The sequence below is a fragment of the Manis pentadactyla genome, chromosome 1, assembly GCF_030020395.1.
Source record: "Manis pentadactyla isolate mManPen7 chromosome 1, mManPen7.hap1, whole genome shotgun sequence".
Taxonomy (NCBI): domain Eukaryota; kingdom Metazoa; phylum Chordata; class Mammalia; order Pholidota; family Manidae; genus Manis; species Manis pentadactyla.
Window position 1 is genome coordinate 72,372,884 of NC_080019.1, and position 23,185 is coordinate 72,396,068.

Here is a 23,185-nt window from a genome sequence, read left to right on the forward strand (position 1 = left end):
TGGCATGATATATTTAATGCAATGAAACAGAAGGGCCTTAAACCAAGAATACTGTATCCAGCATGATTATCATTTAAATATAAAGGAGGGATTAAAATTCCCAGACAAGCAAAAGTTGAGGGAATTTGCCTCACACAAACCACCTCTACAGGATATTTTTAAGGGACTGCTCTAGATGAAAGCACTCCTAAGGCTAAATAGATGTCACCAGAGAAAATAAAATCACAGCAAAGAAAGCAGACCAACCAAATACTAATAAAGGCAAAAAATAAGATCAACTATGCACAAAAGCAGTCAAAGGAAACACAAAAGAGTACAGATTAAAACACCTAACATATAAAGAATGGAGGAGGAGGAATAAGAAGGGAGAGAAATAAAGAATCATCAGACTGTGTTTATAATAGCTTAATAAGAGAGTTAAGTTAGACAGCTAGATAGTAAAGAAGCTACCCTTGAACCTTTGGTAACCACAAATCTAAAGCCTGCAAAGGCAATAAATATATATCTTTCAATAATCACCCTAAATGTAAATGGAGTGAATGCACCAATCAAAAGACACAGAGTAATGGAATGGATAACAAAGCAAGACCCATCTATATGCTGCTTACAAGAGACTCACCTCAAACCCAAAGACAAGCACACACTAAAAGTTAAGGGATGGAAAAAGATATTTCATGGAAACAATAGGGAGAAAAAAGCTGGTGTTGCAGTACTTGTATCAGACAAAACAGACTTCAAAACAAAGAAAGTAACAAGAGATAAAGAAGGACACTACATAATGATAAAGGGGTCAGTCCAACAGGAGGATATAACTTTATAAATATATATGCACCCAATAGAAGAGCACCAACATATGTGAAACAAATACTAACAGAATTAAAGGAGGAAATAGAATGCAATGCATAATGCATTCATTTTAGGAAACTTCAACATGCCACTCACTCCACAGGATAGATCCACCAGACAGAAAATAAGTAAGGACACGGAGACACTGAACAACACACTAGAACAGATGGACCTAATAGACATGTATAGAACTCTACAACCAAAAGCAACAGGATACTCATTATTCTCAAGTGCACATGGAACATTCTCCAGAACAGACCACATACTAGGCCACAAAAAGAGCCTCAGTAAATTCAAAAACACTGAAATTCTACCAACCAACTTTTCAGACCACAAAGGTATAAAACTAGAAATAAATTGTACAAAGAAAGCAAAAAGGCTCATAAACACATGGGGGCTTAACAACATGCTCCTAAATAATCAACGGATCAATGAACAAATTAAAATAGAGATCAAGGAATATATGAAAGCAAATGACAACAACAACACAAAGCCCCAACTTCTGTGGGATGCAGCAAAAGCAGTCTTAGGAGGAAAGTACATAGCAATCCAGGCATACTTAAAGAAGGAAGAACAATCCCAAATGAATAGTCTAATGTCGCAATTATCAAAATTGCAAAAAGAAGAACAAATGAGGCCTAAGGTCAGCAGAAGGAGGGACATACTAAAGATCAGAGAAGAAATAAACAAAATTGAGAAGAATAAAACAACAGAGAAAATCAATGAAACCAAGAGCTGGTTCTTTGAGAAAATAAACAAAATAGATAAGCCCCTAGCCAGACTTATTAAGAGAAAAATAGAATCTATACACATCAACAGAATCAGAAATGAGAAAGGAAAAATCACCACGGACTCCACAGAAATACAAAGAATTATTAGAGAATACTATGAGAATCTATATGGTAACAAACTGGAAAACCCAGAAGAAATGGACAACTTCCTAGAAAAATACAACCTTTCAAGACTGACCAAGGAAGAAACAGAAAATCTAAACAGACCCATTACCAGCAACGAAATTGAATCGCTAAGCAAAAGCTACCCAAGAACAAAACCCTGGGCCAGATGGATCTCCTGCGGAATATTATCGGACATACAGAGAAGACATAATACCCATTCTCCTTAAAGTTTTCCAAAAAATAGAAGAGGAGGGAATACCTTCAAACTCATTCTATGAAGCCATCATCACTCTAAAACCAAAACCAGACAAAGACCCCACCAAAAAAGAAAATTACAGACCAATATCCCTGATGAACATAGATGCAAAAATACTCAACAAAATATTAGCAAACCAAATTCAAAAATACATCAGGAAGATCATACACCATGATCAAGTGGGATTCATCTCAGGTATGCAAGGATGGTACAACATTCGAAAATCCATTGACATCATCCACCACAAAGACAAAAAGGACAGAAACCACATGATCATCTCCACAGATGATGAAAAATCATTTGACAAAGTTCAACATCCATTCATGTTAAAAACTCTCAACAAAATGGGTATAGAGGGCAAGTACCTCAACATAATAAAGGTCATATATGACAAACCCACAGCCAACATTATATTTAACAGCGAGAAGCTGAGAGCTTTTCCTCTAAGATCGGGAAAAAGACAGGGATGCCCACTCTCCCCACTGTTATTCAACATAGTACTGGAGGTCCTAATCATGGCAATTAGACAAAACAAAGAAATACAAGGAATCCAGATCAGTAAAGAAGAAGTTAAACTGTCCCTGTTTGCAGATGACATGATATTGTATATAAAAAGCCCTAAAGACTCCACTCCTAAACTACTAGAACTAATATCTCAATTCAGCAAAGTTGCAGGATACAAAATTAATACACAGAAATCTGTGGCATTCCTATACACTAACAATGAACTAGCAGAAAGAGAAATCAGGAAAACAACTCCATTCACAATTGCATCAAAAAGAATAAAATACCTAGAAATAAACCTAACCAAGGAAGTGAAAGACCTATACCCTGAAAACTACAAGACACTCTTAAGAAAAATTAAAGAGGACACTAACAAATGGAACTCATCCCATGCTCTTGGCTAGAAAGAATTAATATTGTCAAAATGGCCATCCTGCCTAAAGCAATCTACAGATTCAATGCAATCCCTATCAAAATACCAACAGCATTCTTCCACGAACTGGAACAAATAGTTCTAAAATCCATATGGAACCACCCAAATAGCCAAAGCAATCCTGAGAAGGAAGAATAAAGTGGGGGGAATCTTGCTTCCCAACTTTAAGCTCTACTACAAAGCCACAGTAATCAAGACAATTTGGTACTGCCACAAGAACAGACCCACAGACCAGTGGAACAGAATAGAGGTCCAGATATTAACCCAAACATATATGGTCAATTAATATATGATAAAGGAGCCATGGACATATAATGGGGAAATGACAGCCTCTTCAACAGCTGGTGTTGGCAAAACTGGATAGCTACATACAAGAGAATGAAACTGGATCATTGTCTAACCCCATACACAAAAGTAAATTTGAAATGAATCAAAGACCTCAATGTAAGTCATGAAACCATAAAACTCTTAGAAAATAACATAGGCAAAAATCTCTTGGACATAAACATTAGCGACTTCTTCATGAACATATCTCCCCGAGCAAGGGAAACTGATACAAAAATGAACAAGTGGGACTATAAGCTCAAAATCTTCTGTACAGCAAAGGACACCACCAATAGAACAAAAAGGCATGCTACAGTATTGGAGAATATATTCATAAATGACATATCCAATAAAGGGTTGACATCCAAAATATATAAAGAGCTCATGCACCTCAACAAACAAAAAGCGAACAGTCCAATTAAAAAATGGTCAGAGGAGCTAACAGACAGTTCTCTCCAAAGAAGAAATTCAGATGGCCAACAGACACATGAAAAGATGCTCCACATCACTAGTCATCAGAAAAATGCACATTTAAACCACAATGAGATATCACCTCACACTAGTAAGGATCGTCGCCATCCAAAAGAGAAACAACAAATGTTGGTGAGGTTGTAGAGAAAGGGGAACCATCCTACACTGCTGGTGGGAACGTAAATTAGTTCAACCATTGTGGAAAGCAGTATAGAGGTTCCTCTAAAAGCTCAAAATAGAAATACCATTTGACCCAGGAATTCCAGTCCTAGGAATTTACCCTAAGAATACAGGAGCCCAGTTTCAAAAAAACATATGCACCCCTATGTTTATCACAGCACTATTTACAATAGCCTAGAATTGGAAGCAACCTATGTGTCCATCAGTAGATGAATGGATAAAGAAGATGTGGTACATATACACAATGGAATATTATTCAGCTATAAGAAGAAAACAAATTCTACCATTTGCAACAACATGGATGGAGCTAGAGGGTATGCTCAGTGAAATAAGCCAGGCAGAGAAAGACAAGTATCAAATGATTTCATTCATCTGTGGAGTATAAGAATAAAGAAAAAACAGAAGGAGCAAGACAGCAGCAGACTCACAGAACCCAAGAATGGACTAACAGTTACCAAAGAGAGAGGAACTGGGGAGGATGGGTGGGGAGGGCGGGATATGGGGGGGATGAAATGGGGCATTATGATTAGCATGTATAATGGGGGGGCACATGGAGGGCTGTACAACAGAGAGAAGACAAGTAGTGACTCTACAGCATCTTACTACACTGATGGACAGAGACTGTAATGCTGTATGTGGGGGGGACTTGGTGATAGGGGGAGTCTAGTAACCATAATGTTCCTCATGTAATTGTAGATTAATGATTCCCCCCCAAAAAAAATCATATAGGAGGTTATTGGCTTGATACAATACATGTAATAGGGCTGAATGTAGGTCATATATTGTTTTCTAGATTCCTCTTGTGTTGAGATGTGCAGATTAAACATAAATAAAAATCAATTTTAAGTACACTTTTTTCCCCCAAGGAATTTCAGGGCCAGAGTATGATAGATTCGTGTGAAACAGTTAAAGTAATCATTATCTTAAATGATGCTGCCTTTCTTTTGTATACTACTAGTATAAAATAACATTCCATTCTGTTGAGCCTCATGTATCTATGTACATAAATTTATAAGGTAACTAATTTTTTATTGGTTGGCTACTAGTTTACATGTACTGGGTACTTCCCAGTCATTATCCCATTTCATGCTCCCCAAATGCTAAGATGTTGGTTATGCATATTTCTATCCTACAAAGGAGTAAATACACATTTAAACCACTTGATTCAAGTCTTTTATTCGTAGAGTAATTCACTGTGTTTTGAAGACCATCCGTCTTGTATTTTTAATTAATGAAATTTGTCTCAGTTACAACAGAATAATGTGTTAATCTACTAAAACTAAGCATTAAATTACCATGAAAAAACCTGTATATAATAGCTTATAGATACCCAAATCAGTTCCTATTGTAATGCTAGGATGGTCCTGTTTGTATTCATTTCACGATTAATGTACAACTATATTAACAGCCAGTGTTGGTTTCCTAGAGACCAAATTAAGAAAAATATGTTTTTGGAATATGTAAGACAGACCATTCTTCTATTCAAAAGAACACTGGTGAAGAAAAGAACAAACTGATGATAAGGATCATTAACAGCAGGGAACAGATTCAAGACTACAATTTAAATAATGAAGAAAATTGAGTAAGTATCTCACAAACTGCTGTGATCTCAGTAAGTCTTGTACTGGGAAGCGTGAACTTTCATTTGACCTCGGTGTAACCCAGACTTGTGTATATTATTCGTGTATACTCTCAAACTGCCTCTCTGATACTCAGTTCAACCTTTCATACATTGCCATCCACAGACTATGGCCACTGGGAATAGGCCTGACTCTGCCCAGATGAGGGTGTTTGTGGTAGAGATGTTTCCTACAGTGCCCAGCTCACATGCCCACATTGGTCTTGTTACCACTGTCAACCCTGCCCCCTCTTGGCAAAGCACAGAACTTTGAGGAGTCTTAGGACTGAAGGCCTGGGACTTGTAGCTCCCAAGTTGACATCTTTTGAGGAGCACAACCAGTCCTCTGATAATCCTCACCTGGGGGGCGAATTTGGTGAGGGAGGGGAGGGATGAGAGGAGGCGAGAGTAAGTGGGTACAGGCAGTTCCCCAGTCAGCTTCAGCTGTAGGTTGAAGAGGGAACAACCTTTTCCCTCTTCCCTCAAGCTTCCCACTTGAAACAGCAGAGATTTGGCCTAGGCGCGATGAAAAAGGTGCCACCCAGTGGCACCTCAGAGTAACCTCACAGTCTTGATTTTATTGCTTGTGTTGTCAGTCCTAACAACTATCTTATCAGCATATTACCTCAAAATTTTTGTCTACGAATAGTTTTGGAGAATGTGCTCGAGGCATCAACTGGTGCTTCCCCCTCCCCTCAACTACATTTTATCCTTTCTCATCCTTTTACCAAGCACCTGGGGTCTAACTATGGGCAATGTACGACCTCTGGCCTTCGGTGTCCCCTAAGCCCAAATCAGCTGTTTCTGGATCACTACTGGCTAACCTGGGGACAACAGGTGGCAGGAGCAATTATTGAAGGTTTCTATGGTTTTCAGCACTCTAGGAATGGAAGTGCTAAGTAGTAGCCTCTTATATATGTTTCACTATAATACTTGACATTTTTCCTCCAAAAACATTTGCAGAAGGCTTTATGTAAGAAAGTAAGAGATAATATCTAACAATGATAGAGACTGAATTTTCCACAGCTTTGATCAAGAGGCCAGGCCCAGGAGAATGTATTCTCTTTGAACTTCAAGTATGTGCACAAAGAAACCCTAGTACAATAACAGATGAGGGAATTTAACAGTACTCAATATTCCAACAATCTTTCCTACAAAAACTTAGTTCAATTATTTATGTTTGGGGTTTAGTATTTCCCACTGACCCCAACGATTGACATGCTTACCTCTCTGGCCCCTAACCAGTCTAATGCTATGTTAAGACCAGATAGGTATTACAGAGTACAGCTGCACCTCCTGCAAGAGAACTGCTTACTTTGTTATTAAGGAAATAGGAAACCTGTACCTGACTTCTTTTTCCTCGTTCACCTAGATTTAGGTCCTTATCACCTCATAATAACATTGTTTCAGCCACCTCTACCTAAAATTAAAAGAGCCCTTCCTTATCTTGTCTGTCCAATGCCAGACAGAGGCTCCCAATGGCCTCTGTGGCATCTAAGGCACAGGGCCCCAATGTATTTCAAAGCCTGAAAGAGAACACTTACTGGACACTTACTCAATAAGAAGCATTGTGCAACACGTTTCACATATTTTAATAATCACAAATTCTCTGTGCAGTGGATAAATACCCCTAATTTTACAGATGAGGCACTGGAAGCATGAAAAGTAACCATACCTAATGTCACATAGCTAGAAAGTGGCAGGACTGTATACAATGCCAGGTAGAGCTAGCTATTAACTACTATATTATAATGTCTGAATTATAAAGTACTGACATTTATTGAAAGTTTAGGGTTTACACATTTTATCATATTTAATCCTCTCAACAGTGAGAGGACCTGTCCACATTAATATTATCATCTTACAGGGAAAAAAAGCACAGAGAAATCTGGTAACATTCATAGTCTGTAAAGAAGTATTCATGGGAGACTTGAACCTAAGGTGGGCCCTGAACCTGGACGCTATGCCTAAATGCACCAGAAGAAAAAAAATGCCAAAATAATTCCCAAGTAAGAAACAATGATGTTCAACACTAGTCGACAATGCCAGCATATGTGTATATATGCATGTGCGTGCGTACACACACACACATATAGCATATAAAAAAGACCTAATAAAGGATGTCTATTCTACTCAACCACATTTCAGCAATTACGATACTATCTTACTCAGGTCAGGCCGCTAAAATACACTACCATAAACTGGGTGGCTATAAACAACCAAAATTTATTTCTCACAGTTCTGGAGGCCGAAGTTGGAGCGTGGGCAATGGCTGAGTTCTGGAGAGGACACTCTTCTGGGTTGCAGACTGACCTTTCTTGTTACACCATCGCAGGGCAAGCTGGAGAAAGCTCAATGGTGTCTGTTTTATAAGGGTACTAATCCCATTCAAGCGAGTTCCACTCTCATGCCCTAACCTCTTTCCAAAGGCCCCACCTTCTAGAATGCCATCACTTTGGAGATTAGGGCTTTCAACATAAAAATTGGGCGGGGGTGGGGAAAGGAGTACACAAATATCCAGTCCGTAACACATACCTCCATTCAACTGTTTGCTGGTGAAATCTTATTCAAAATTATTGTGGAAATAACAGCAAACACACACACAAAAACACAAAACAAGCTGATCCTGTGAACCTGCAACTGCAGAAACTCTTCATTGTCCTGAGAGCTTAGCTAATGGCTTTATGAATTGTTTCTCCTTCCAAAAATGACTAGTACTCCGTAGCCCTTTCAGGTTATCCTACTTAATCTCACCTTGTCACTGTTGCAGGAAAGCGATTAACCTTTTAAAAGGACATTTCCTCCAAGGCCTTAAGAACTACGCAGAAAACGGAAACTGTAAACTTCTAGATTTGGGGTGGAGAATACCGCTCCAGGTGGAGAACGTGGGTGGTGGGGCCGCCGCCCCACGGTGGGCGGTGGGAGCAGAAGGCTCAGGGGAGGCAGGAGGGTGGAGGCGGCTTCCCAGGAGCTCAGCCTTAAGGCGAACTCCCAGCCTAGCTCCGTTTCCGTACTTGCTGAGGGGGCGAGATGAAGAAGCAAGGGGGAGAGAAAGCGAGGAGAAATAAAGGAAAAAGGGGCGGAAGGGTTGAGAGGTACCCGGAGCTGCGACCGCTATACCTCAGAGCCCGGAGGCCCGGGGGAGGGGCCCTGGGCGCCGCTGATGACTCCGCAGCTCTTTGAGGGCGATGGGGCTAAAAGGGTAGGGGCCCCGGTGGTCTTGGGCTTACCTTCGACGTCTCCTGCAATTATCGCCGGGCTGGCCTGGTCACCCCTCAGCTCCCGGCCTCCTCCGTGGGCCCGAGGGAGGGGGAGCGGCGCCACCACTCGAGGGCCGGGGCGGGCCAACTTCGCTCGGGCCCGGGGCTTATTGTTCCAGGAAGCCGGACGCAGCGGCGGGCCGGGACGACTGGCGGCGCCCAACCCCGCCCACCCTTGTCCGGGGTCGACCGGCAGCTGTGGGTGCGCCGACTGGTGGCGGGCGCGCGTGTCTCTTTAAGGGGCCGGGCCTGTGCGGCTGAGGAGCTGGCGGTGTGTGCGTCGCTCCGGGTGTGAGTGTGTGGGGGAGAGAGCGGCCGGCGGGCGGGCGCCGGAGGGAGGGAGCGAGCGAGCGAGCCAACCAGCCAGCCAGCCAGCGACGCGGGCCGCCCTGCCGCCGCCGGACCAGCGGCCTGCTCCTCTCCCCTCCCCTCCCTCGCGTCGCCCTGCCGCGGGGAGGGGGCTCGCGTCGCCGCCTCCAGCCGCTCCTGATGAAGCAGCTGCCGCCGCAGCCGCCTCTGAAGATGGGGGACTTCTACGACCCCGAGCACCCGACCCCCGAGTGAGTATCAGCTTCGCGGCCCCCCTCACTGCCGCCGGCCGCCGCAGCCTGAGCCGAGGGTGGCGGGTCCTGACGGGTGGCGGCACGGGCCGGCGCGAGGAGTAACGGGTCCGCGATGGAGTCGCGCGGTGGCGTGGGGAGCAGGCCCGCGTCGCCGCCTCGCCGCCTCGCCCGGGCCGCCACTGGCCGGCACTTGGGCCCGGCGTTGGCGCCGCTGCTGGCGTCGCAGCGGCAGTTGGGCCGGGTCGGTGGGGGAAGGGCGGCTACGGCCTCAGCTGCCGCCTCCGCGGCGTCCGCAGCGACCCGGCCGTCCTGAGGTTCGGCAGTCTCCTCCAGCTGAGTGGGCCGCGCTGCAGGCGCAGGGGCCGAGTCGGAGAGGCTGCCGGTGCCGGACTCAGCGAAAGGGCTCCGACGAGGGTAGGCCGCGAATCCCCGGGCTCGGGTGGAAGCCCGGCCCGTCGCCGGGCCTGTCGCCCGGCCTCCTGGCGACGGCGGCTCGGACCGGAAGGGCCTAGCGCGCGTTACTCGGCCTAGGGCCGCAGAGGGGCCCGCGCTGCACATTCGGGTTTGATTTTTTTTCTCCTGGAGCTTGATCCTGGCCTCGTACTACTTCCGGCTTCACATTCTGCACCTTTGGCACTTCGGTTTTTGTAATGGTGGGGAGGTGGCACCGGGAGCCTTCGGAGAGGCATGCATTCTCTACCAGATGATGGGATTTGCACACTTTCGGACACTCTGCTTCTTGGTAACAGGAACCTCTTACCCCACATGGATGACTTTCTACTCGTGAAGACTTATTTAAAAACCAAGAGTCATTTGAGGATTCTCTAAAGAGATAGTATTCTAGAAAACCGAAATACAGTTTTGCCCCATAGTATTTTTTTTTCAGCTTAGGACATTTTACATATCTTTTGAGGGCTGGTGCTGCTATTGTATCTGATACTTCAGAGAGCTTCCACTCCAGAAAACCCAGATTCACTTCTTTCCCTTGGCCCTTGCAAGACTAGTTTTAAAAAGCTATCCTTAAGCTCTCTTTGCTCGTTTTGGTTGAAATCCAGACCTCCGAATGTTCGGCTCATTTCAAACTTAATGGTTGATGGGGATTTCAAATGAAACTGTCACTGTTATAACCAGTATGAGCCCAAGAGATTTGCCTTCTGACACATTTTACCTTAGCTCTGCCCTGGCTCTTTTTTTGAATTGTTTGCCAAATCTTTCCACCTTGGTCCAGAAATTTATGGATCTAACTTGATAGTTCTTAGGTTCCATTGCAACATAGAAGGATTCTGTTGGGGTTGTTGGTGTAACCATCTGCACAAAAAGAAAATTTTTTCTGCCATTATAAAACGAAACACAATTCTTGCAGTAAGTTGTCTCAGCATGGCGTTATCCTTTCATAGATTCTTGCTTGTAGGTTAACATTACCTTAATTAAATTATTTTGATTTACTGCATCAGTTCATCTACAAAGTTCAGGTTATAGGTTTTTGGTTTGAAACTTGAAAAACCTCAAAAAAAAAATTCCGCATCATGATCCAATACTTATTGAGCACTTGTCCTGTACAAAATAACATGCTAAGCCCAGAATGGGCTAAGTGCCGGCTTTCAGTTCCTTTTACCAGTTTGCATCTTTACACTTCCTGAGGAAAAGCACAATGTTTCCTACTGTGTGAGAAAATGAATTCAAAAGGCATCTTTGAGGAACATGAGTAGGGAAGAATCGACAATGTTTATTGATTTACACAAAGTCTGGGAGTTCTTATTTTCACTGTTTTTCTGTCTCCACTGCTTTGGATTTCTAAAAGTGACTAAGTAAGTTTTGAAGTGTGTGTGTGTATTAACCTGCATGGAGTATATAAAATGTCATAATACTATAAGAACTGGAAGGGATCTTGGTAGACATTCTAAACAATATCACTTGTTTTTTAGATGTGGAAACTGGAGTCTAGAAAAGTGAAGTGACAGGAAACTCTATGAGGTAGTATGCATAAGCTAGTTAGTTTATACCACCAGAGAGAGAAAAGTGGTATAGTGTAGGGTTAAAGAACTTAGATTTCAGAGTCAGGCAGACCGGAGTTTGAACACTAGTTGAACCTTTAACAAGTGACTTCATGTCCCTATGTTTGGGTTTTCTCATCTTTGAAATAGCATCATAATGGTAGCAACCTTAAAGGGCTTTTGGAAGGATCCAATGAGAATAATGTATGAAAAGCAGTTGGCACAGGGTGTGCATGCTAAGTGCTTCTAGCAGAGGTCATTCGAGGAAACCTAATGAAATAGGATTTTAAGTCAAGCATGGAAGGATCAGGCAGGTTTGTAAGAGGGTGACATGGCAGTGGGAGGAAGGAATGACCAAGTACCCTTTTTAAACTTTACATAGTTTGAAATGGTTCTTAGACATGCAAAGAAATTGAGGCAACGGATGTAAATTCAGTTTCACTGAAGTAACATTCGGAACCTGGTGTTCAGTATTTGTCTTGCACTCCTTTAATCAGACACACCTGTAAGACCTGGTTCTTTGGCATATAGGATTGTGTTTCAGGTGAAAATGGTTTTAATCACCTGAGTATCTGTGCATTACGTGTCTCCTGTTAGGCAGGGCCAGGGCCAGGTGTTGAGGACACTGCAAATTAGATCCAGTAAGAGTCTTCAAAGAACTCTGATTGAGAGAGACAGGCAAGTACTTTGGAGTGATAGAAATGGTGTTCTTTGACCATATGCCGGTCTGTTTTGTGCCAAACATAGGCCATAGGGTTGAGTGGTGTACAAAATGAAATTTTGCCCTTGTGGGTACCCTTCTAATGAGGGGTGATAAGAAGTAATACAGAATGTTCAAAGGTAAGTGCTTTGGAAAATGGAGCAGTGTAAGGGGGAGCCAGAATTTCTGGGAAGATGTTGTAATTTAAAAATGAGACAAACTGGGTGAGCTTTCCTAAGCATGATATTTAGGCAGAGACTTAAAGAGGAGGGATTTAGCCGTGCTAATATCTGGGGGTGGGGGAGCATTTCAAGTGGAGGGAATAGTTAGTTCCAAGGCACTAAGGCAGACCTAGTGAGTTCTGCCCAGTATGGCTACAACAGGATGAACAAAAAATGGTAATAGTCAATTCGGTCTGGCTGTATGCACATTTTACCATGCTTTATAAAGCCACTGTAACGACTTTCTGCGTGGAGTTTTCAGCAGAGGGGGACATGGTTGGCTTTCAGCTTCAGAATTGCTCAGTTTGCAGGGGGAAGCACAATAGAAGCAGGGAGACTTGTAAAGAAGCCAGTAACCTAGAAGAGAGATGCTGGTGACTTGTACCAAGGTGGTAACAGGAGATGGTAAGAAATGTTTGGATTCCAGGTATATTTTGAAGATCAATCCAGTATAATTTGTTAATAGAGCAGACGAGGCAGGTAAGAAAGGAGCCAACGATGATTCCAAGGTTTTTAGTCTGAGCAGTTAGAAAAATGGAATCGCCATCAACTAAGATGACTGTGAGAGAACAAGTTTGGGGAATAGACTAGGAGTTCGATTTTAGAAATGGTAAGTCTGAGATGCTTATTAGATGTTTGGGTTTAATTGATAGCCAAGTCTGGAGTTCAGAGGAAAGTACTGGACTGGAAGTAAATTTTGTAGTCTATCAATTTAGGTAGTATTCAGAGCCATGAAACTGAATGAGATCACCAAGGGATCCAGTGTAGAAAGAGAGAAGGATCAGGATTGGTCTTTTAAACTGAATTAAGAGGATTGTTACAGTATCAGTGTAGGGGGTCTTAACATGGATATCATCTGTAAATTTAGGGGGGAAATTACCTCTTCACTAACCTCTAACTGGAAGTTAGCATTTTAATGACAAACAGCAGACTACAATACTATTAACAATACCTATGATCTTAATATTAGTACAGATCACAGATATTTTTATATCATGGTTATTGTAGCTATCTCAAAATGCTAATATTTATCATTACATTAAAATTACAGTACATTTGAGGTCCATCACTAGATTGTTAAGAATGTATATTATTATATCACACATTTGGGTTTTTTATCCCAAGTATAATTGGTAGTCTTTGTAATCACTTGTTTTTTTATGCATTTAAAAATATTAAACTGAGAAGGAATCTGCAGGCTTCATCAGACTGCCAAAATGGACCAAGGCACACAAAAACTACTAAGCTGTGGAGCATTACTCCTAGTTTAGAATCTCACTTCTTAATGGCTTTAGAACCTGGGCAAGTTTCATAATGACTCTGTGCCTTGGTGTCCTTACTTATAAAGTAGAGATCACAATAGTACTTTCTGCAAAGGGTTTCATGAAGATTTAAAAATTAGGGCAAATTAGCTCTTTTATTAGTGGTATTGGTTGGAAAGATGCAGCTAGAAAGCACAGTACTGTTGACCCTTGAACAACAAGGGTGTTGGGGCACCAACCCCTGGAACAGTAAAAAATCTGTATATAATTTTGACTCCCCCAAACTGCTAACAGCCTATTGACCAGAAGCCTTACTAATAACAAACAGCTGAATAACATGTTTTGTATGTTCCACGTATTGTTTACATTTCTCTCTACTGTGAATGGTGCCCTGTACAATGTTAGTGTGCATGAGTTTTGATATTTTAACTTCTTGATAATTTGTGTATATTTTATGCAATAAATAATGAAATAGATTAGTATGTATACATTATGCATTCATGACATACTTTTTTCATTTTTTCCAGTATTTCTAGGCTGTATGGTTCATCTGATTTTTTCAAGTTGTTGCCTATCTCCAAAGAATTTTCTAACATATTTATTGAAAAACATCTGCATGTAACTGGATCTGCACAGTTCAAACCCATGTTGTTCAAGGATCAGTTATGCTTTACAAGACAGGATGATATGGTGAATTTGGCCAAAATAAAGTTTAGTAATTGGGAAAAATGTTCCATTTATTCAAAGAAAATATAAAGCAGTGAGGATAGTTAAATTCTCATAATTCAGTTTAGTCACAGTGGGGCTAGAGGAGCCGTAAGAAGCCAACTGAGAGAAAATATCATAATGTGGTCCCCTGATTCCACATATGGCCTGGACCTTTAGTAGATTTGTATAGTAGATTTGCAGCCAGTACATGAATCAAAATACTGTTAATTTTACAAGGGAGAAATACCTTTGTAGTGATTAAGGTATGGTTTCACAGGATGGGGTACCCTGTTGAGGCTACTGAGGTACATGGGAGGCCAAAATATTACTTGGAGGGTTACCAGGTGAGTATGGGAAGTCTGATAAACTATCTTAGTACTTAGAATATATGTTTTCAGTATTCATGTCCGTCTTTGCTCTTGCCTTTCCTAGATTTTAGGCTGACCATTCTTCTGTTGACACATTATGTCTTTAGAAAGCTATCAAGTAACTTGATAAAGTTGTGCTTTCCTACGAAATGTTCAAACTGCCAAGATATACTTTATACATGTAAGATTATTTATCCTGATTTCTGTCATACTTTCCTAGTTTCCTTAAGGGGACTTTGGTATTCCCAAATCTTTTTTGCCACTTTTCACGGTAGTGATTAGTTGATTTAATCTATTTCCCTTGAAAAAATTGAAAAGAATTATTTACTCTTTAACAGATACTCACAATTTTTCTGGACCCTGATATTCAGTCTTGTTCCATGAACATTGTCAGTTTTTGCAGAGAAGCTAGAACAGTCCTGCTGTAGTGCAAAAGATGACTAGCCTGGTTTAGAGAATCAAAGGTTGACCAGCTTCATCATTCCTATTAATTCTTCCAGAGTACTGTAGGGTATTTTATAACATACTAAGGGCTATTATTGTAAGACCCTGCAAGACAGTTCATATTAGGAACTGTGCCATTTGCATTTGGAGTCACTGAAAATCAAATTCAGAATCTTTTCTCTTGAGAGAGATCCACTTTTTACGGGGGATAAAAGCCTTTTATTTAGGAAAAAATTTCAAGCTTGCAAAGAAGTTACAAGAACAGTATAATGAATTCCCATATACTTTTCATCTAGATTAACCAGTAATTAAAATTTTGCCACAGTTGCTTTATCTTTCTAAGTAAAAATATATATACATGTGTTTGTTTTTGGCTGAACCATTTAAGGGTAGTTTACAGACATTATGATGGTTAACCCTTAAGTATTTCATACTATTGTCTTAAGACTAAGTATTCTCTTAGATAACCAATGTACAATAATCAAAGTCAGGTAATTTAAATTTATACATTTACACAATTTACAACAATCCTGTTATCTGATATACTCTTCATATTTAAATTTTGCCAGTTGTCCCAATAATAGCCTCTGTTTTTCATGTGGGATTAGACATAACATTTAATTGTCATGTTTCTTAGTTGTCTTCTTTAATCTCTAAGGATAGAGCTTTAAATTCAAGCTTTGGAGGTACTTTACTACTGTCTCTTTCTACTAACTATAAATGTAATTTTTGAGAACAAAAATATTGATAGTGTGCTTCAAATGTCTTTTTAAAACAAATTACCAAAGCAATAAATGCTTATTGCAAAAGGGCAACATAATACAGGTGTATATTGAAGAAAAAGTAAAAATCCATCCTTAACATCTCTTCCCTGCTCCTCTTCTCTAAGTCTCACATCCAAGAGGTTACTATTACTAACAATTTAGTCTATATTTTTCCAGACCTTTTCCCTCCTTTGAACATATTTTTGTTTTTATGTAAGTGGGGTCATATTACTACGCATACTGTTCCACCACCTTTCTACATTTTCTATTATCTGCATGTTTGCATTTACATATAAAATGCCTTATCTTTTTTAACAGGCATTATTCTGTACTATGGATGTACTATATTAAGTTGCTTTAAGGTGTCTGGTTGTCATGGTAAGCAGTTTGAAAGGGTTTAGGACATGTGCTGTGTGGAAGGTGTCTCAACAGGGTAATTTATGGTGGTGGTCTTGTGATTTTGTTTAAAGCCTGACCCCTCTACTTCTTTCCTTTCCTTTTTTTTTTTTTTAATTGTCCATACCTATTTATTTCTGTTCTATCTGGTACTAATGGATTAAATAGCTTTTATTTTTTGCCCTACTTTGATTAGTGGCATGGCTATTTTAAAGAGAAAGCTCAAATCATTTTAAGTGCAGACTCCTGTAAATGGTTAGGTTTGAAGCCTGCCAACTGACAATTCAATAGGTTTGTTGTTTTTCATAATGGGATTTATATTTGGAAGTCTACTTTCAGGGATTCAAAGGATAGGCAATTGACTTGTGTAATTTTTGGTTACCATATTCTTATAAAATGTATTTGAGCCGCTTAGCTTTGGTATCCATGTATAATATATTTAATGTTTAATTTGGTAGTCTTTTTTTTTTAAATCAAGCTAATGGTTACTTCAGTGTCTTTTCCAACTGAGCAAGTACATTGGTTGTTTAGATGGAGCTTAAAGTTGGTCTGAATTCCTATAGATGCTTTTTATTTTATACTTTTTTCTGTCATATGCTAATGTTCACAAGTGAAATTATCTTAGGGATGGTGTGGGTGTTGATAGGAGTGTGATTGTGCTGGCAGGCTGCTGTGAGGTCTGCTTACTGGGAGCGCTGCTGAGCTTGCAAGAATTTGGAGCAAGTGGTTTCTGATTGTAGCTCTTCCTGCTGTCCACTTTCTGCCAATTGCGGTTAGAGCCTGTGTTTGGGGAGGGCTGTATAGTAATCACCATTATTTTGCTTCATGATTTACTCTTGGGAGACCCATGGACTAACTTGTATTTTGAGTCTTTTGTGTGATATTTGGCCTCTTAGTGAAAAGTTATTAATTACATAATCTACTTTAGTAGGCAGATGATGCCAGGTTAAAAATTTTTATGAATTTTGTGTGAATGTAAAGTAGAGCTAACATTTTTCATAAGTTATGTAGGTTGTTACAAAAACTGTTTCTGTGGAAATCCATTTATTCTGATCTTGAGCACATACAAAATCTTTCTAAAATTGCCTGATTAAAAATATAACTCTTCCATTAATTAATCAATTCTAGATTGGATATCTGTTTTAACTCTAAAAATAAGCTAGTCATTTTATTGTACTACTTCTGTGCTGAAAATATAATTAAGATTATAGTAAACAGCTGAACTTGGTTGAGGTACAGTCCTGTTGTTAGAAATAGGTGAAAATGTATTCCCGAAGTTTTCCCCAAGGTGACCTTAAGATACTCCTTAAGCTTCAGTTTACCATGTCCATTAAAAAATAAAAAAACAAAACTGATCATTGTATAATGATTCAGGAAACCAGTTATGAAAAATATAGTTTTTTTGGCATATTAACAACAGTTTATATAAGGAAGTAATGTTAATAGCTGAATATTAACACATTGAAACAGTGGTAGTTGAATATAAAACTAGTGTTTCCCCAATTAAGGTATTGCTTGAGTGCATTAGACAATGAGACTACCAAGAAATACTTTGATGCCCATCTTTCTTTGATTACTCTTTTTCTTTACTAGAGAAGATAATGATAGTGTCAAAGGATCCAAAATTGGGGCAGGAGTTGGAATCTGGCTGTGATAGGATATTTTTTCCAACTGTGCATATGCTGGTTGCAAACTTTGTTAGCTATGTGCTTTTGTGAAATGTACCCATTGCTTAAGTTTTTTTGTTTCCATCATTAATGTTTTTTCATTTAAATATTTTAAAAGATGTGTTTGCATGAGTATTTTTATAATTCTCTAACTTTAAGACAATTTGAGTGGTTACTAATACAAAGCATCAAGAAAGGCTAACATTTCATTGGAGACTATCTTGGCATTCATCCATTATCTCGCAGTATTTAGATTTGTTTGGTTCTGTTATTAGGACCTAAGAGATCTTGTAGTCCCATGTACTAGAAAATCCAAGGACCATGGTGAATATGTTATAGAGACTTAATCTTTGAAGTAGAGGAATCCCAGTAACTAGCAGCTGGGTATAGAGTAGTATGTGCTTAGTAAATATTTGAGTTGACCCGATTCTTCATAACTAACATTATTCTAATTTCCTGATAGTGACTAGCAGCATTAATAATTACACTTACTATAAGGCATTCTTCCAAGACTATGTTAGGACAGGAGGTCAGGAATTGAGTGGTACATGTAGAGCTGATGAAAGTGGTTGGTGCTCAGAGTACTTCTTATGCTCCTTCTGGTAGTCCTGGTGGTTATGAACTGAAGAAAATTTTTAGGAGAAAAAATTAGAAGAAAACATGTAGGAGATCTCATGATGGTGGTCTGAGAGAGAATGTGAGTGCGGCCTTTGGTAGGACACCCTGTTATGTTTTGTGCTAGACCAGTTTTTGTTCCCTAGCCTTTTAGTTGTTTCATACTTATGTATTTTCCAGAATGGATAACTTATTTAAACTGTGTCCCTGTTCTTTATCTTTATTTAGTTGTTGTTCCAGTCAGATCCTTCAGATCAATAATCTCATCATTTTCTTCATGAATATTAGGGGAATATAAGGAAAATGAGGAAACCATAGTTGCAATGATAAGTCAAGAGGTGTTTTTGGATATACCATAAAGCTGTGACACTGAAAAATAGTAGAAAACTTAATACTCTAAAAATTGAGGCTTTTATTATTCTCCGTAATAGCTGGTGCTTTTTGTACCTAGCATGCAAATTTATTTTTCAGTTTTCTAATAAGCCTTAAATTGTATGAAGCATTTATAAAGCTATATTCAAACTTTTTTCATTATAATTGAATCATTTAAACTTGATGTTTAAATAAACTACCTGAGATTAAACTCTTGACTCTTAATATTTTCGACTAGTGTTTGTTGAATACCTACCTTCTGATGAGGATACAGAAATAAGCACGAGCTACAGATGGGTGGCATAGAGGGGTGGGTACTCAGGGAGGGCTGCCCAGAGGAGGTATACTTAAACATAGTCTGAAAGAATGGGAGTTAGGCAAAAGGGTGGAGAGAGGATGCTCTAAGGCCACACTGAAGGGTAGGGTACGGAAGGAAGATTGTCCCTATGCCCATTTCCAGGATGCCTCTGTATTTGCTGCCTGTTGTAAATTGCTGAGCAGCATAAGAGGTTCCTTGTGTAGGGGGTGTTATTACCTTACTGAATAACTCCTCATTCCTGTAGCTTCCAAATTTTTTTGCCCCTTAACTCACTCATTATCATGATTTACCATGGCTGTGATTTTTAAAGGGCATGGGAGCTCGTGCCTCTCAACTTATAGATAAGGGAGGAAAAGAAGGCCCAAAGAAGTCCAAGCTGTGCTTGCTGGCTACTTGAGCAGCAGCAGCACAAGTTAGCAAAGGTCCCTTCACTTACCAATATGTTAGAGACCAGCTTTTTAATGATACTAAGGAGTAACATTTGGAATAGCTGCCATTTATAATCAACTAGATTTCTGTATTCTGAGTAACTTGTTTTTCCAGGGATCTTGTGGATTAGTCTTGAGGTGTTTATAACAGCTCAGTTTGGAGGAGGTAGGAGATTCTTTAGTTGGGTTGGTTCTTTCCTCTGACTTTGCAGATATGTTTGTTGGAGGATTAGAGGCCTAAACATCATCTCAGCAAAAGGTACACTGGATATGTGGACCATCCAGATCTGTCCTTTTAGCAAGTGCGTTAAATAGTCTGAAATTTTCATTGGAAATGAGCTTCTAGGAACTTTTAATCCTGTATGAAATTCAAACCTTGGTTTGTTGTCGCTCCATATGTTAAGGAAATCCAGAAAGGGTATATACACAGATAATTTGCCTTTTGTTGAGAAAGGTAGCGTTTATGTGACTTGAGAAATGCATAAGATACTCTACTGCTGCTGGTGTTACTTTTGTCTTACCAGTTTGTGCTGTGTCCAGGAGGTGAGGTAGTCCTAGTTCAAGGGTACTCTTGAATAATGGTTTTTGAATAAATGGACAGAACTCGCAAGTAGCAATAATGAACATATTTGTGGGAGCATGAGATGCCAGACAGTATTTCTCACTGCTAAGACTAGCGAATTAAAATAGTTGTGAATTAACAGGAGAGGCTCTTCACTCATGGTTAGTTTGAAATAAGAAGCTTGTATGCAACTTGTTTGGATGTCAATAGATGTTTTTTCTACTTGAAGCATTGTGTGAGAAATGGGGCTATTACTGTAACCTGAGCTGGTCTCAGGTTAACATCAAAACCCTAACTTAATTATATTTTTGATTCAGAAATTTGCATTATTCAGGGTTAACTTAAAAACCAGCATTTATTTTATGGTACTATAGAGGTAGAAAGAAGGTATACAAGATTGGCAAATACTTAAGTTGAACCTAGATCATACTTTGAAATTTCCCTGTTAGTAAATTTTCTTATCTTTTGTCTTCATTAAAAGAAAGCTTGAGGAGGTAGGTAACATTGCTCTGGTTCAGTGAAGTTTCAGGTTAGTTATACTACAGTTTTAAGCCTGGGTTTACTGAAGTAATTTTTTTGAGCCCATCAGTGAATATAGTACTTTGATTTTGTAAGAGACACAATTTAGAACAGGGATTGGCAAACTGGCCAGTGGGCCAAATCCAACTTGCTTGTATGTTTTAATAGTACAACCCATGCATTCAAAATGATTTTATATTTTTCACATGACTTAAAAGAAATGGAAAGACTATTTTGTGACTTGTGAAAGTGATCTGAAATTGGAATTTCTGTATTCATAAATAGTGTTACTGGCACAAGCCATGCTCATTTATTTACTTGTTGTCTGTGGCTGCTTTCACATAAGTACATCAAGAGTTGAGTAGTTGTGGCAGAGACCACATGATCTGCAAAACCTGAAGTGTTTACTTTCTGGCCCTTCATCAGAAGTTTGCCTATACTTTCTCCAGAACACTAATGAAAAATCATATTGAGTGCCTAATTTCCAAGACTGCTTATGTACAATTTTTAAAAGTGTTAAGTTTTCAGGAAAGCAAGGCCCATCCTAGTTTCGTGCTTTTTAGAGTGGCCTGGTAAGAATTCTTGGTAAGAATGCCAAAAACCTAACTTGGCATTATGTTAGAATAATTACCTCCATTTTATGTTTCTCCTGTGTAAGATTTTAAGAAAGGAGCTTTAAGGAAGCTTTCAGGTTGTTTTTCTCTATATCAGGAAAACAATTTAATGTAAGGAATTGTTTAAAAGGGATTTTGGAGAACTGAGAAAATGAAAAGGGGACATTGAGGTTAACCTAGATAGAAGGGCAGGAAGTAGCTACCAACCATAGGGCTAGGAGAAAAAAGGGAGGTGGGTATGGTTTCCAGAACCTAGAAGCTTGGAGTACTCTACCCTGATATTGAGACTTCTGAAGGAGTATTCAACAGTCAGCCGGTGCTGATGTCTCTGAGGAACTGCTGTCAGGCTGTTCTGGGGTTGTGGAAAAAAGGTAGCAGTTGGAATCACCACCCAGGTGAAATGCATACATTGGTCAGTACACATCAGAACTGTGACCAACAGGAAGGAGCAAATTTCCTCTTACTCTTCCAGCCTTTGGTACATTCTATTAGTGCCAAAGGAGAAATGTAGTTTACAGGTTTCTGATCATACTTTTTACAAACAAGTGTAGAAAGTATGGGCTGAGAGCTACAAGAAAATCTCTTAAAATGACATGCAGTCTAAATATGTTGAAAGATTTCTCAAAGCTTCAGGCAAGAATTGTTTCTAGTGTATTTTCAGTAATCTGAGAAGGTAAAAATCCACAAGATTTTTAGATGAGCATTGTGAAGTTTTTAGAAGCTTTGATTTTTACGTCATGGTACTCCATATACCTTGTAGTCTTCTGGAGGCATTTTTCTTTTTTTTTGGTATCATTAATCTACAATTACATGAAGAACATTATGATTACTAGGCTTCCCCCTTCACCAAGTCCCCCCCACATACCCCTTCACAGTCACTGTCCATCAGCGCAGTAAGATGCTGTAGAATCACTACTTGTCTTCTCTGTGTTGCACAGCCCTCCCCATGCCACAACTATTCATGCTAATTGCAATGCCCCCTTTCTTTTTCCCTGCCCTTGTCCCTCCCTTCCCACCCATCCTCCCCAATCCCTTTACCTTTGGTAACTATTAGTCCATTCTTAGGTTCTGTGATTCTGCTGCTGTTTTGTTCCTTCAGTTTTCCTTTGTTCTTATACTCCACATATGAGTGAAATCATTTGGTACTTGTCTTTCTCCACCTGGCTTATTTCACTGAGCATAATACCCTCCAACTCCATCCATGCTGTTGCGAATGGTAGGATCTGTTTTTTTCTTATGGCTGTGTAATATTCCATCGTGTATATGTACCACATCTTCTTTATCCATTCATCTACTGATGGACATTTAGGTCGCTTCCATGTCTTGGCTATTGTAAATAGTGCAGCAATAAACATAGGGGTGCATCTGTCTTTTTCAAATTGGAGTGCTGCATTCTTAGGGTAAATTTCTAGAAGTGGAATTTCTGGGTCAAATGGTATTTCTATTTTGAGCATTTTGAGGAACCTCCATACTGCTTTCCACAATGGTTGAACTAATTTACATTCCCACCAGCAGTGTAGGAGGGTTCCCCTTTCTCCACAACCTGACCAACATTTGTTGTTGTTTGTCTTTTGGATGGTAGCCATCCTTACTGGTGTGAGGTGATATCTCATTGTGATTTTAATTTGCATTTCTCTGATAACGAGCAATGTGGAACATCTTTTCATGTGTCTGTTGGCCATCTGAATTTCTTCTTTGGAGAACTGTCTGTTCAGCTCCTGTGCCCATTTTTTAATTGGATTATTTGCTTTATGTTTGTTGAGGTGTGTGAGCTCTTTTATCTATTTTGGATGTCAAGCCTTTATCGGATCTGTCACTTACGAATATATTCTCCCATACTGTAGGGTACCTTTTTGTTCTATTGATGGTGTCCTTTGCTGT

At 39.8% G+C, this 23,185-nt stretch overlaps 1 protein-coding gene across 4 annotated transcripts in view; it reads left to right on the top strand.

The window, feature by feature from the left end:
• Nucleotides 1–9,216: 9,216 nt before the first annotated feature.
• SETD2 (SET domain containing 2, histone lysine methyltransferase) overlaps nt 9,217–23,185 on the top strand; it is a 165,243-nt gene continuing 151,274 nt past the window's right edge. For all 4 annotated transcript variants that reach the window (XR_005023078.2, XR_008996470.1, XM_036877191.2 and 1 more), the window contains exon 1: nt 9,217–9,348. Coding sequence is in view for 2 of the 4 variants with exons in the window: in XM_036877191.2 (XP_036733086.2) it covers nt 9,278–9,348 (71 nt within the window). In the remaining 2 variants the exon portion in view is untranslated. The remainder of the gene's footprint in view (nt 9,349–23,185) is intronic.